Here is a 13,361-nt window from a genome sequence, read left to right on the forward strand (position 1 = left end):
CTGTATGTTTGACACCTGTGCACTAGCTTATATTCACTGACAAAAACAAATCTTTTGCACATTTCAAAATATTTGACATAAATAACATCACTGCCTTAAACATAAAGATGACATAGATGCCATTTGCTGACTCATTCTGTCTCCATTACAGTTGTATGTATGTAAAAATGGCCACTGTGTCACTTCGCAAACTCACGCTGTGGGCCATATGTTTAACACCTGTGCTCTACGCAGTAGTAAGGTAGGGTGGGCAAAAGCAGTTTATTTTGTACAATGGCACTGCGATAGATGGGAGACCTGTCCAGGGTGTACCCCTCCTCTAACCTGATGACAGCTGCGATAGGTTCTGGGACAAAGTTCAGGGCTGTTTGAGCTCCCCTAAAAAATGGACTAGACACATCTGTGCCTATAAGTAACGACAACTCCAGAATTTTTCCATCTGTGTTAGTCTTAAGAAGAACAAGTTAATCAGATTTAATAAACTATCCTTTTAAAAAATGTCATTTCTTAAGAAATATAAGCGCAATTTGGGAACATAGCTGTCTGCTGTTTAGACTTGAATGATTCACAAGGGAAATTACTTGGTCACAGCATTTACTTGCACATAAAAACGCTCTTAAATACCACAAGTAAAAAGAAAGATAAAATAAGATTAAAATAAAAGTATTAGCTAGTAAAATAAAATAGAAAATTGCATTAGCAAAATATGTACAGAATTATCACTGTAAACAAAGTTACAAAAACAAATGGTGGGCAAAACAGCGCTTATACTATTTTATTTTTACTTGTGTTTTTTTATGAGCAAATAATCTACTGTGACCAAGCAACAGTGGCCTGGATCTTGTCTCATGCCTTGTCCACTGAGGGAGGGATTCAAACTCCAACACCCAAGAGCGTGTCCCCATCCACCTGTAGAGCCTTAAAAGTCAGGCACAGACGCACTGTGGCCCAGGACGTCTGCATACAGCCAGGTCTCAGCAAAACACAAAACACTGCTCATGGTTCTCAGTGTTGTGTTCTGTCCACTTCTCTAACTGGACAAATTAGGAATAACAGTTACTTCCATTGAAAAATTGCAGTCTTCTATGTAATTGTCTATGTAATGTAATTTTTGCACTTTGTAAGTTCATGCCAGTTTAGACCCGCTCTACAGCCCTACGCAATCACATGAAAGCAACACTGATCATGAAAATCAACCAACACTTGCAACTAAAGAGACGAGACAGAAAACTGATGCTTCAAGACACAAAGGTTTTACTGAATCAACAATGTTTGAATTTGTACAATACCATCATTAGTGCAAAACATAGACAAGCATTTGAAATATTTGACTGTCACACTTGAGCAGCAGATATGCAATGCCAACACAACACAACAGATTGACATTTCAGTCTCCTACTCTGAGACATCCAGCACCAGATTTCAGGATGAAAACAGGCCGGTTCAGGTAATCGATTGAGAAATGACTCTTAGTGTCCACAATTTAAAAGAGATATTTCAGTTTTTTGAGCGAAAACCATCCTCACACCAGATGTCCCCTGGAAGGTGAACCAGTTTACAGATTAGTATTTTAAACCCTCTATGTACTAACTAAAATGAATACACTGACATGAAAGGAAAGTCCACAAACACTTGTTTGTGTCCAAAAAAACATGATTTGACCAGAAAGATATGTCACTTTAATCAGAGAATAAAATAAATACAAATAAATATGGGTGTATTCTGGGATGTCAGTATGCCATTTAGGAGGTTACACATTCAAAAACATGAGCACAGAGCGATGTCAATAAAACATGGCTTCTGATCCTGAATAATGGGAACCTTTAAACAAGTGCAACGTCCATTGTTTGGTATCTATACACATGTGGTGGACGAAAGCAGCAACAGAGAGTTGTTCAGTTAATACAGACGGACAGCCACTGACTTTCCTTCAGCGCGGACTGTAACAGCCCATCACAGCCCAACAGTGACCACAAACCCCAACTTCTTCAAAGACACTCCTAAGGTTGATTCAGAGCAGCAGCAGAGAGAGGCAGAGTAATCACGGGAAACAAAACAAGACGCATTCAAGCCACATATATAATGATAATATCCAATCAAGGTCAAACGGTAGTGTCACAGAGGTTGCGATGGGATATAGAGGAAGGCGACGACATGACGAGAGGCTGAAGGGCTTCCTTTAGAAGATTTGTTGTTCAAAGAGGATCTTTTCAAATCCCTGTGGGGGTGTGTGATAGAAGTCACTAAACTGGCAGTCTAAGATGGCACTGTCATCCACTGCAACAGAAGGTAAAGACACAAGAAAAGGTTAGACACTGTTAACACAAGTTAACCTCTTATTAAACATTTATACTTTTGATTACATCTTAGATTTTGTCCCCACAGAATCAAAGACCTTAACGTCCTTAGAGGCTCTTCATTATAAGAGACTTGTTAACAGCGTGACCAAATAACACTCGCACTTTCACCACATCTCGTTTTAAATATCATCATGTCACGCTCATCTCAAATTATCAGATTGAACTGTGGTAGCAGCAGAGGGAATGTTTTTTATTTTTTTTTATCAGAAACCATCTCAAAGTCATATCACTCACTTGCCAGTTTATTAGGTACACTAGTGAAAACAAAATGCCTTTTAATGTGACAGTCTTACACTAAATCTTAGCTTCATGTTGATTACGACATCCAGTATTTAAATTAGCTGTCGATTAAACAGTGTTTTCACTTTGGAAGCTGTGGTTTTAATACTATTCAATTGTGTCGCGTTGCACTGACACATGTTTATATTATTCTGACGACCCTGTTTTTAGCAGTGACAGAAACAGAAACACTTTGGACTTGAACAACATCACAAACTATATCCTACAAAATGACCATAGAGTTGAATGATCACCGTTTTTACATTGTTTTAACATAAACTGAACACAGTCACAAAAAAAAAGGAATTAATACATTTGTTTTCACTAGTGTACCTGAAGAACTGGCATGAGAACGTATATCCCACATTCAAACTATATTTACAGCATAATTGAGTCATGAGTTTTAGATTGCTTGTAAATGATGCCTGAACATACGTCACCAGCACTGGATAAAATAAGAATGCAGTGATTTGTTTTCAGAGATCAACGACAGTTGTTTTGTGTAAATACAGATAAAACTCAAAGAACCTGATTAGAGAGAGTGAACATCAGAGGCATTAGATAACACATGCATCCATAGAGATTTCATGGAAAGCACGAGTGGAGTATTTTCTTTTCACAATAAGCAATGCAATTTTAGCAAGTGCTGAAATAGTGAAATGACAACTCTATAGGAAAAGGAGCTGAGCAAACATCCAGCGCAGGGACGGGAACATGCAAAGCTGAGCATGAGAACAAACATTTTACACCTTTTCTTTCAGTGGATTGTACTTATTAGTTCAAGATCAAGTGGAGAAGAGAAGCCAGTCAGTGCAAGCGTTTCACTTGAATAAAACCTGCCTATCTTGATTCTCTATGGCAAAACTGCCCGTTTCTGAAGAAGATTATAGTTTGATTGTTTATATAACTCACTGCTTGGATGAGTGGAAGCTGTTTGTGGTGAAATATTCACATAAAACCCACTCTATTCATAGTGTGACATGAGAAGCGATATGTAAAACTGTACAAATACACCCCTCTAGTGGAATAAAATTGTAACTGCAATTAAGGCTGTGCCGAAGGCAACACTAACTACAAAAATGTGTATTAATCATCATCAGAAGTAAATTCTGCAAAAGGTGATTGTGAAATACTGGTAGTGAACACATGAAACTAATAAACTTACCATAAACAACTGGGTACACAGTGCCTCGGATCCCTGAGGCAGGACAATGCATGTTCTTTCCATTCAGATATAAATTCAGCTCCACGTGGTCATATGTGATGCCCTGAGGAACACAAACACATATGTAAACACACTGAACCTGCTTTTATAATCTTTTTAATTAAAACTTCCTTTCTCAGCCCAGTTCGCCACATGTTGAATCTGTAACATGTTTAAAGATAAGGAGGGAGCAAGACAGAAACTAAACTAAATGTACAGGTGCTGGCCAGTAAATTAGAATATCATCAAAAAGTTGAATTATTTCAGTAATTCCATTCAAAAGGTGAAACTTGTATACTGTATACTTTCCTTCCACACATAGTGATATATTTCAAGTGTTTATTCATTTTCATTTTTATTATTACAACTGACAGCTAATGAAAACACCAAATTCAGTATCTCAGAAAATTAGAATATTCTGAAAAGGCTCAATATAGAAGACACCTGGTGCCACACTAATCAGCTGATTAACTCAAAACACCTGCAAAGGCCTTTAAAAGGTTCCTCAGTCTTGTTCTGAAGGCTCCACAATCATGGGGAAGACTTCTGACTTAACAGTTGTCCAAAAGACGACCATTGACACCTTGTACAAGGAGGGCAAGACACAAAAGTTGATTGCTAAAGAAGCTGGCTGTTCGCAGAGCTATGTGTCCAAGCACATTAACAGACAGGCGAAGGGACGGAAAAAATGTGGTAGAAAAAAGTGTACAAGCTCTAGGGATAACCGCACCCTGCAGAGAATTGTGACGACAAACCCATTCAAAAATGTGGGGGAGATCCACAAAGAGTGGACTGCAGCTGGAGTCAGCGCTTCAAGAACCACCACGAAGAGACGCATGAAAGACATGGGATTCAGCTGTCGCATTCCGTGTGTCAAGCCACTCTTGAACAAGAAACAGCGTAAGAAGCGTCTCGCCTGGGCCAGGCGAGACGGGTGGTCCAAAGTTATGTTTTCTGATGAAAGCAAATTTTGCATTTCCTTTGGAAATCAAGGACCCAGAGTCTGGAGGAAGAGCGGAGAAGCACAGAATCCACGTTGCATGAGGTCCAGTGTAAAGTTTCCACCGTCAGTGATGGTGTGGGGTGCCATGTCATCTGCCGGTGTTGGCCCACTCTGTTTCCTGAGGTCCAAGGTCAATGCAGCTGTCTACCAGGAAGTTTTAGAGCACTTCATGCTTCCTGCTGCTGACCAACTTTATGGAGATGCAGATTTCACTTTTCAACAGGACTTGGCACCTGCACACAGTGCCAAAACCACCAGTACCTGGTTCAAGGACCATGGTATCCCTGTCCTTGATTGGCCAGCAAACTCGCCTGACCTTAACCCCATAGAAAATCTATGGGGTATTGTGAAGCGGAAGATGCAATGCGCTAGACCCAACAATGCAGAGGAGCTGAAGACGACTATCAGAGCAACCTGGGCTCTCATAACACCTGAGCAGTGCCACAGACTGATCGAGTCCATGCCACGCCACATTAATGCAGTGATTGAGGCAAAAGGAGCCCCGACTAAGTATTGAGTGCTATACATGCGCATGCTTTTCATGTTCATTCTTTTCAGTTGGCCAACATTTCTAAAAAAAACATTTTTTTCATTGGCCTTTTCAATATTCTAATTTTTTGAGATGCCAAATTTGGAGTTTTCATTAGTTGTCACTTATAAATATCAAAATTAAAAGAAATAAACACTTGAAATATATCACTATGTGTGTAAGGAAAGTATACAGTATACAAGTTTCACCTTTTGAATGGAATTACTGAAATAATTCAACTTTTTGATGATATTCTAATTTGCTGGCCAGCACCTGTACATGTTATGTTCAATGACACATCCAAAATGAGGATGTGTCTGACACAAAACGCAACACAAACAACCAAGTATGTTCTGTTAATTCAGAAATGCCACCTATTGTCAATTTTTACATTGTTCCTCCTGCGTCTGTGTGGGTTCTCTCTAGGTTTGCTCGTTCGGTTCACTGGTGAATGTGAGTGTGAATGGTTGTGTGTCCCTCTGTGTCGTCAGGCTGGCGACAAGCAGTTACGAAAAATGAATGAATGCATGCACGAATGCGCAATTTGTCATACCACAGCAGACCTTCAGAGTTCTAGTTGAGTCTTTGTCTAAATCGATTAAGGTTCTGCACATTACTAGGCATTCGGTCATAATGTTATGGCAGATTGGTGTACGCCTATGCACTGATGGAGAGAAATTCTGTGAAAGAGTGGCGTTTATTTATGGTGGTATTCAATCAATAACCAGCGATAAAGGCCAACGTATTGATGTTGTAGTTTGTTTTCCTGTCCACTGTTCTTGGAATAAGTGACAAAGTGAAAAACTACAGTGGATGTGTGTTTTGCAAACCGCCCTATGACCCTGTAGGCAATAATTCATAAACAGTAGCCAGCTCCAGTTTGTTTGTGGTGGATTATGAACCAAGGAGTCACTGCTTTCATAAGCCTTCCTTTGTGTGAACACACAACACATGATTTCTGAGCCCTGGTCGCTTCATAAACAATTCCAGACAATGTTGTTTCATAGTAATGATGGATTAATTATGATTCACTGAAACCAAAGGGAATATGATGTATATGTGACAGAATTTGGCAAAAACAGAAGGCAGGCTAACACAGATTATACCATACACTGAAATGTGACAAATGTCCATGGCCTGGAAAAAGAAACAAACAAAACATCTGTTTCCTGTGTGGGTCTCATGAGATCTGCAGGCCCCTAATTGATAAAGATCTCAGCAAACATTAATGCAGCTTGTTTACTCTGCAAGAAATCATTTGATTCGAGCGCCCATGTCAGAAGACATCTTTATCTTTAAAATAAAAACCAACTGGCTTGCAGATAAGATTCCAGCTAAAACTATGCTCGCCGGCTGTAATTAATTTGACCTGGTGCAGACTTAGATAAAAAAAAAAAAAAAAAAAAAGCCTGACAGGTCAACTGGCAAGCATGTCTTTCAAAGATTAGGTCATCGAGTAGAAACACATGATGACATTTCGCACTTACCACAATGTCACCCTCCTGAGGAAGGCTGTTAGCGGGTAGACGATTCTTCTCTTCGTTATTGTGATACACGGATCCATCATTCCTCAGGACAAGGCTGTTTGTGTCTCTGCCCAAAGGCACTTGGTTGAGATTCACTTTCTGTGTGGCCACCCCCACACCCCACACACCTAAACACAAAGCACAACAGTCTAAGTATCTAATAATTACCTCAGCTTCATCACAAAGACTAACATGCATGTATATTAAAGACAGCCAGCATCGATAGTAAAAAAAAAAAATGCAATATTCACACGCATCATGTATTTGCAAGTGAAAGCTACAGAGAAAACTTTGTCTGAAGGCAGTGACCCACATATATAAAAATAAAATAATAATAATAAACAAAACTATGTCTTTGCGAGTGAACACGAGGACAGATTTTGAATCAGTGAAATCAATGAGCACGCAGTCACAAGACGGTGCTGCCGCCAGAAACTGTGACGTCTCACAGATAATTACATAAAATGCACCAGAAAATTGTAATCTGCCCGAGAAGTGAAACAGGAGGAGAGGTACAGAAATGTACGGGCTCACCAGTGGACTGGATCTTAAACTCAAAATAACTTTTGTTCTGGTGTAAAGGAGCGTTGGCCAGGCAGCCTCCGGTCCCACATATCCTCCGTCCGCTCTTTACAATGACAACGTCTGTGCCTGCAAAACAAACACAGGTACATATTTTAAAGTACATCCACATTAAGTTCACTTATGGATAATTTCACTGCTGACTACACTGTGCTGTTTGCTGTTGTTTTTTCTCAAAGAATCACTTTAAACTTCAGAGTCACCCACCACCACCTCCCTGTAAATGTTCTTATTGTCGTATTCAGTGCATGTATATTTTATTGTCTATATATTTATGATTTGTTTTTAGTTGTATTTTTTCATGCAACAAACACAAAGGTAAATTCATTCTATATACAAACATATTTGGCAATAAAATCTCCTCTGATTCTGATACAATACACCTTATAAATGAATTAAATGAGCTTTTATATGATGAAAATCACTGATTAACTGCCTGTCAGTCGCTTCATTTAGAAAATGTTTCAACATTACACTCACTGATGTTATCCAATGTGAATTCTCCTCAAGCGCCATTTGAAAAACTAGATATTCTTCATAGTAAAAATGGTCAGGTGGGTTATTTGAGAGGAGTATTATATGTTCAAGCTGAAGCACAAGGTGTTCAACATCACTTGTATCTGAATACTGACAACTTTATCAGACCAACTTCAAGTTTTAGTCACATCCTCTTGTCCTGATGGATCAACCTGTCCATGCTAATAAAAAACTCTCTAAAAATGTAAACATTAAGTAAAGTTACAACCATAGTTAGTTTGATCTGAACACAATATGTTTCAAATGCATCTATTGAAGGGAGAGAGTCTGAGTTTGAAATGACTTTTACTGAGACTTCAGCGAAGCAGAATCAGTATTTTGGCACAGTTGAGATTTTAAATGAGGATAATTAAACACAAAGGCGAAAAAATACACATCGGTCAGCTGTCAACTGGAATATACTTTAAGCCACCAAAAACACATTATTACTGGACTGTTCTCCACATGGACACGTTAAACAATCTGTTTAGTAACATTAGGCAGCTACAGCTTATTATTTATGCGCTGTTTAATGCTCACTTTATTTGTATTTATTTGTATCGTCTAATATATCATCTGCCCATTTCCTCTACTGTGTATTAAGTTATAGCTCATGTTTATCCCATTCATATTTACATTATAAATGCTAATTGATATGTTTTGTCCCACTTATAAAAATAAACAAATAGTAAGAAAATAAGTGTAGAGTCTACTTACATTTAACGCAGAAATGCATCTATATATGTTCATGTCAGTCACTGTGTAGGCTATATCTTCCTCACTCACCTGTACGTAGGTTTTCATCTGTAAATATTGTCCATATACTATAAAGACAACCTGCACCATACCACTTATATACCAATACACTATTTATGCTACATGAGCTTACTGTTTATTGTCTGGTTAGATGCTTAACTCCATTTGAATCTAATCCAATCTAATTTAACCTAGCAGAAAGTCCAAATGAGGTGTAGCTATCGGCTAGCTGAAGCTGAAGCTAACAGCGGAAGTAGCAAACTGTCACTGAGGTAGCTGGGTGCGTGTTGACGCCAGCCGTGGAAACAGGTTACGATTACTTAACAAAAAACTCACCCATGTGGTGTGTATCTAACTGAACAATGGGCATTTCTTTCAGGGAAATATGCCCCGAGCCGCTTTCCCCGCAGCAGCCCAGACAACACGTAAACATCGCAGCCATTCTTGCCCCCGGACACAAGATGAACATCCGGAAACAAACTCCGACCAAACCAAAGAGTCGCTCGGAGTCACGGCGTCAAGCTGCAACAGTGCCACCCGGCGGCAGAGCTGGGAACTGCATTAGCCCCTGCTCCCCCCACTGTATCCAATCACAGTGGCTAAGATAGGCAGTTGCTCCTGATGGCATGGAAACAAGGGAAGAAAATCAAGGTCAAAATTTCTACACGTGACTAAGTAACTATTGGATATCGATGTTATATAACCCCGAGCCAAGAGAAAGTGAACTTTGGGGGGAAATGCAAGGGGTTAGGTTAAATGCTGAATGCGCGACTCAAGAGAGCTGCATCAGAGGTTTGATTTCAGCCCGTATGCTGAAAGCTTATGCACAATAGTTAGTTTGTCTCCGTTTCTATTCACACGCGGGGACACAGAGGGACACGGCTTAGGAGTGTACTTTTCAAATATAACAGTTTAATGCAGCTGTGCAGCGTCGCGTGTTTTGCAGATGCACATATTGACAAGTGGGGACGCGGTCCGGTGTAAAAACACGTGATGCCAAGTTGGGACTAAAACCTAGTTGACAGTTTTTCACGCTGTAATGTTTTGCATAGCAACAGCCCCTCCCCCATCCGAGCGGCAGGGACCGTCTGCAAGTTACCCAACGAGGACAGAAACGTAAACCCCCCTACGCTTAAAGCGGAGCTGTCATATTACTTAAAATATCAGCGGCTATTATGTTTTCACCGATATATCACACACTCTCAATTATCCGTGCTTAAATACAGACGCGGAGGTATATTTTAGATTTTCTGTGCGCCACTGAAATGGTTAACTCTATACCCGGAAAGGGCGAAGTCTGCACAGCAACAAGCGCCATGATTGCGTTGCACTGTGCGTCTCAGCAGCTGGTGAGTGATTCTTTTGGTCCAGTAGTTGCATGTTACTATGCGCTTGCAAAATCTGTCACAGCCCTCCTTCAGTACCTTGCCAACAGGAGCAACGCTACCGCGAACCCTGTTTGTCGACAATTTGTCGCATTGGATTGGTTAAGCGACGGTAATTTAGGGCTCAGCTCAACACTAACCGCCGTCCTGCTACCCTGTAATACAAAGCTAAGGAAAAAAATAAATAGTTCTTATAGGATAAGTTTAAGCGATCTGTTTAGATTAATAATTCTTTCTGCAATACGTTTCGAAGTTTCTTGAAATTGGCAACAGAGAGGCGTAAAAAAAGCCAGGATGTTGCTTAACCTTAAATGCGCAAACGGAGCCCTTGGCAGATGTCGTGCCAACCTTTTACGCGGGCACTGGGAGGCAACTCAGTTTCACTTTCAGGATGGGAATACTCCAGACACAGCTGGAACCTGACTGCAAAAAAAATCTGTATCCTTTGCGATGCTGCAGCTTTTTCGTGTGTAATTTATTGCCTCTGTTGTCTTATGGGGCGGCATCCCTCTGAGCGTGGGTGCGTATTATGTACTAGTCCATTTTATTAAGTGCTGATTTATTGGTTGTCTTTATTCAAATATAGCACCGATCTGACGCCTGGGTGATGTGTTTGCAGGACGCAATGGAGCAGCTAGAAGAGGAACTTACATGCCCAGTCTGCTGCGGTGTCTTCGAGGACCCGCGGGTTTTGCTGTGTTCACACAGCTTTTGCAAGAAATGCTTGGAGGGACTCTTGGAGGGACACCGAGGTGCAGGTTTCAGACCACCGCTCAAATGCCCCACATGCCGCAAAGAAACCCCCCAAAACGGCGCAAACAGCCTGCAGGTGAACTACTCTCTGCGCGGAATAGTGGAGAAGTTCAACAAAATAAAGGTTATGCCGAGGATGTCCGTCTGTAAACAGCACTGCGGCCAGCCTCTTAACATATTCTGCGCCACTGACATGAAACTCATATGTGGATTTTGCGCAACGACGGACGACCACTGTGGGCACAAATTCAGCTCCTTGGAGGACGCGTACGAACGGGAGAAAGAGACATTTGAAGAGCTGCGTCGTGATGTGGAGAGCTGGCAGAGCGCAGATACCCTGTCCTGCCTGGAGACACTACAAGCCAGTAAGAAAAAGGCGCTCCAGTCTGTGACCAAGGACGCGGAGAAGGTAGAAGACTACTTCGACAAACTCATCAGTTCCCTCGATTGTAAAAAGAACGAGATCCTGTCCGATTTCGAAACACTAAAGCTGGTGGTGATGCAAAAATACGACCCGGAGATCACTAAGCTGAGCGCAGCGCTGGATGAGCAGAAGCGGGCGCTCAGCATCGCCGAGGCTTTCAAGAGCATCTCCGACCCCCTGTGCTTTCTGCAGCAGATGCAAGAGTTTCGAGAGAAGGTGGGGGTCCTTAAACAGACTCCACTGCCCTCTCGGAAAGGCATGGACGTCGGTCCACTCGTGCACAATTTCGATGTTAAAAAGTGGGATTCACTCAGGCTCCGAGAAGTGGACAAGATCTCCGTCCCCCACGAGAATGGCTCGTACAGGACGGGGGGCTCGCGGATGGCAGTGTCCAAACGGATCGTCCTATTTGCGGGTTTATTACTGTCAACACTATTCCTGCTGCTGTCGCCGCACAACGTATCAGCCGAGTTAACCTCGAAGATTGATCCTGTCCTCTCTCTAGTTTCGTCCTATGTCAGCCACGGTGCTGTGTACTTGCATGAAATGAATGACATGTGCGCCACTTTGATGTACGCTGGTCAGGAAAGTATGTGGAAATTTATTGACTCCGCTGTTCACTTTATTGGTAGTTGTAAGTTATCTAATTAGCCTGTGACATCTCACAGCTGAAAAGTTCCACTGACTGACTCAGAAGCACACAGCCAGTGTTTTTAAGAGAGCACCAGTTTGTTTACTATGTCCTTTATTTTTGCCTTTTTTGATCAAGCTGCAGCCTCAGTGAAGCCATACAATCAAACTAAATCCTTAAATCCTCAAAGGTTGTATCCTACACTTACAATCGCTAACTCTCAAACTCACACTATTTCCACGAAATCTGAAATATATTCCTTTATATATATATATATACACACAATGACGATTTTTTTATACTTGTCCAAGATGATCTTGACAAATAAAACCGAGCGATCTCAGTCACTTCCATGCTTGTTTTTTATTCAGTGCGACAGGCCAAATCAGAGAGCTATTTATGGACACGAGCGATCCAAAGATGAAGTGAGCAAGTGACTGATGAAAGAAATAAACAGAGGAATCCATGGCCTCTTCCCCACAGAGAGCCGCACCAGTGATGCTGCAGCCTCTTCAAGGTTACAAACGTTGCATAACAGGGCCCGTGTGAAATATTCAGCAGGCTGCAGACACGACGCGTGAGGGAAAAAATAATAAACGCTACTCGGTCATATGTTGTTTTCATGAAGCCTAGAACCCTGACAGCTGTATTTCCTCCATCAGACGACTCGATTTAGCCACGATTGCCGGGCAGTTGTTTATTCCCCCCCAAAATCTGGACTTTTTAATTAATAGTGCGTATATACATATATTCTTTTTTTTTCCTGACATGCATCTGAACGTAAACCAATTTAAATCAAAAGTACAAAACGAACGCACGGAAAATCTCAAATTTGGGTGTTTTATTTAAATAGGTCAGAGCAAAACGGGCTGTGAATTGGAATCATTTGACTTTTTATTTGTTCATTCTCCTGTGCATGGACGCATTTAGAGGGAAAATCCTATAAGATCAGACCACAAAGTGAATCAGTGATGTCAGCACTGACCATAATTCAGGATGTACGTCAAGCCCGCTTACACACACACACACACACACGCATATGTATATATATAGTTTGTGTTGCCAGGCAAATATAGGATAGAAATGAAAGTACCAGCCTACATTAATATTTTAATAGTTATATCACGCAAATTTAAATGCAGCCTGAAAACGCTCAAATGAAGAACATGTATTGAGACCAGGACTAAGCTCACATTCAGACACGCAATATCAAAAGTGGGCCTTTAATGGGTTCACAAATATCAACTTTGACTCACAACGTGAAAAATATTAATGACATAATGTCCAAAATAATAAGTGAATAGTGTGCACAGTGTCAGTTTTGGATGAAGTTCTGCACAGTTGCATATTTTAAGCGCCACAAGAATTTGATAGTAATTTAATCTGACCTATTTTTATTACTCTAGCTATTAA

General features: G+C 40.9%; 2 protein-coding genes across 5 annotated transcripts; one reads left to right on the top strand and one right to left on the bottom strand.

Moving 5' to 3' along the window:
* Window positions 1-1,237: 1,237 nt before the first annotated feature.
* spryd7b (SPRY domain containing 7b) lies at window positions 1,238-9,259 on the bottom strand. Of its 2 annotated transcripts, none has more exons than XM_047600407.1 (5): window positions 9,092-9,259; window positions 7,436-7,552; window positions 6,863-7,029; window positions 3,805-3,907; window positions 1,238-2,277 (listed from the first exon to the last, which is right to left on the bottom strand). In XM_047600407.1, the coding sequence occupies exons 1-5, from the start codon at window positions 9,222-9,224 to the stop codon at window positions 2,180-2,182; spliced, it is 618 nt and encodes a 205-aa protein (XP_047456363.1). In that variant the 5' UTR covers window positions 9,225-9,259; the 3' UTR covers window positions 1,238-2,179. The 2 variants fall into 2 exon arrangements, with proteins under 2 accessions (XP_047456363.1, XP_047456364.1); XM_047600408.1 differs by lacking the exon at window positions 9,092-9,259 and adding an exon at window positions 8,717-9,006.
* A 194-nt stretch (window positions 9,260-9,453) lies between these two features.
* On the top strand, window positions 9,454-12,295 carry trim13 (tripartite motif containing 13). Of its 3 annotated transcripts, none has more exons than XM_047600404.1 (2): window positions 9,454-10,104; window positions 10,727-12,295. In XM_047600404.1, exons 1-2 carry the CDS (start codon window positions 10,021-10,023, stop codon window positions 11,966-11,968), a joined length of 1,326 nt encoding a protein of 441 aa, XP_047456360.1. In that variant the 5' UTR covers window positions 9,454-10,020; the 3' UTR covers window positions 11,969-12,295. The 3 variants fall into 3 exon arrangements, with proteins under 3 accessions (XP_047456360.1, XP_047456361.1, XP_047456362.1); XM_047600405.1 differs by having other exon boundaries at window positions 9,455-10,104; window positions 10,760-12,295; XM_047600406.1 differs by lacking the exon at window positions 9,454-10,104 and adding an exon at window positions 10,113-10,660 and having other exon boundaries at window positions 10,760-12,295.
* Window positions 12,296-13,361: the final 1,066 nt, after the last annotated feature.

The sequence above is a fragment of the Mugil cephalus genome, chromosome 12 (genome assembly GCF_022458985.1).
Source record: "Mugil cephalus isolate CIBA_MC_2020 chromosome 12, CIBA_Mcephalus_1.1, whole genome shotgun sequence".
Taxonomy (NCBI): domain Eukaryota; kingdom Metazoa; phylum Chordata; class Actinopteri; order Mugiliformes; family Mugilidae; genus Mugil; species Mugil cephalus.

Bases quoted from the DNA above. Each gene is read 5' to 3' on its own strand.
- spryd7b (XM_047600407.1), bottom strand. From the start codon at position 9,224: ATGTTCATCTTGTGTCCGGGGGCAAGAATGGCTGCGATGTTTACGTGT. The intron at 3,908-6,862 runs GTAAGTGCGAAA...TGTGTTCCTCAG, and splicing joins CTCAGGAGGGTGACATTGTG to GGCATCACATATGACCACGT. The intron at 2,278-3,804 runs GTAAGTTTATTA...CTTCTGTTGCAG, and splicing joins TGTGTACCCAGTTGTTTATG to TGGATGACAGTGCCATCTTA.
- trim13 (XM_047600404.1), top strand. From the start codon at position 10,021: ATGGTTAACTCTATACCCGGAAAGGGCGAAGTCTGCACAGCAACAAGC. The intron at 10,105-10,726 runs GTGAGTGATTCT...ATTCAAATATAG, and splicing joins ACTGTGCGTCTCAGCAGCTG to CACCGATCTGACGCCTGGGT.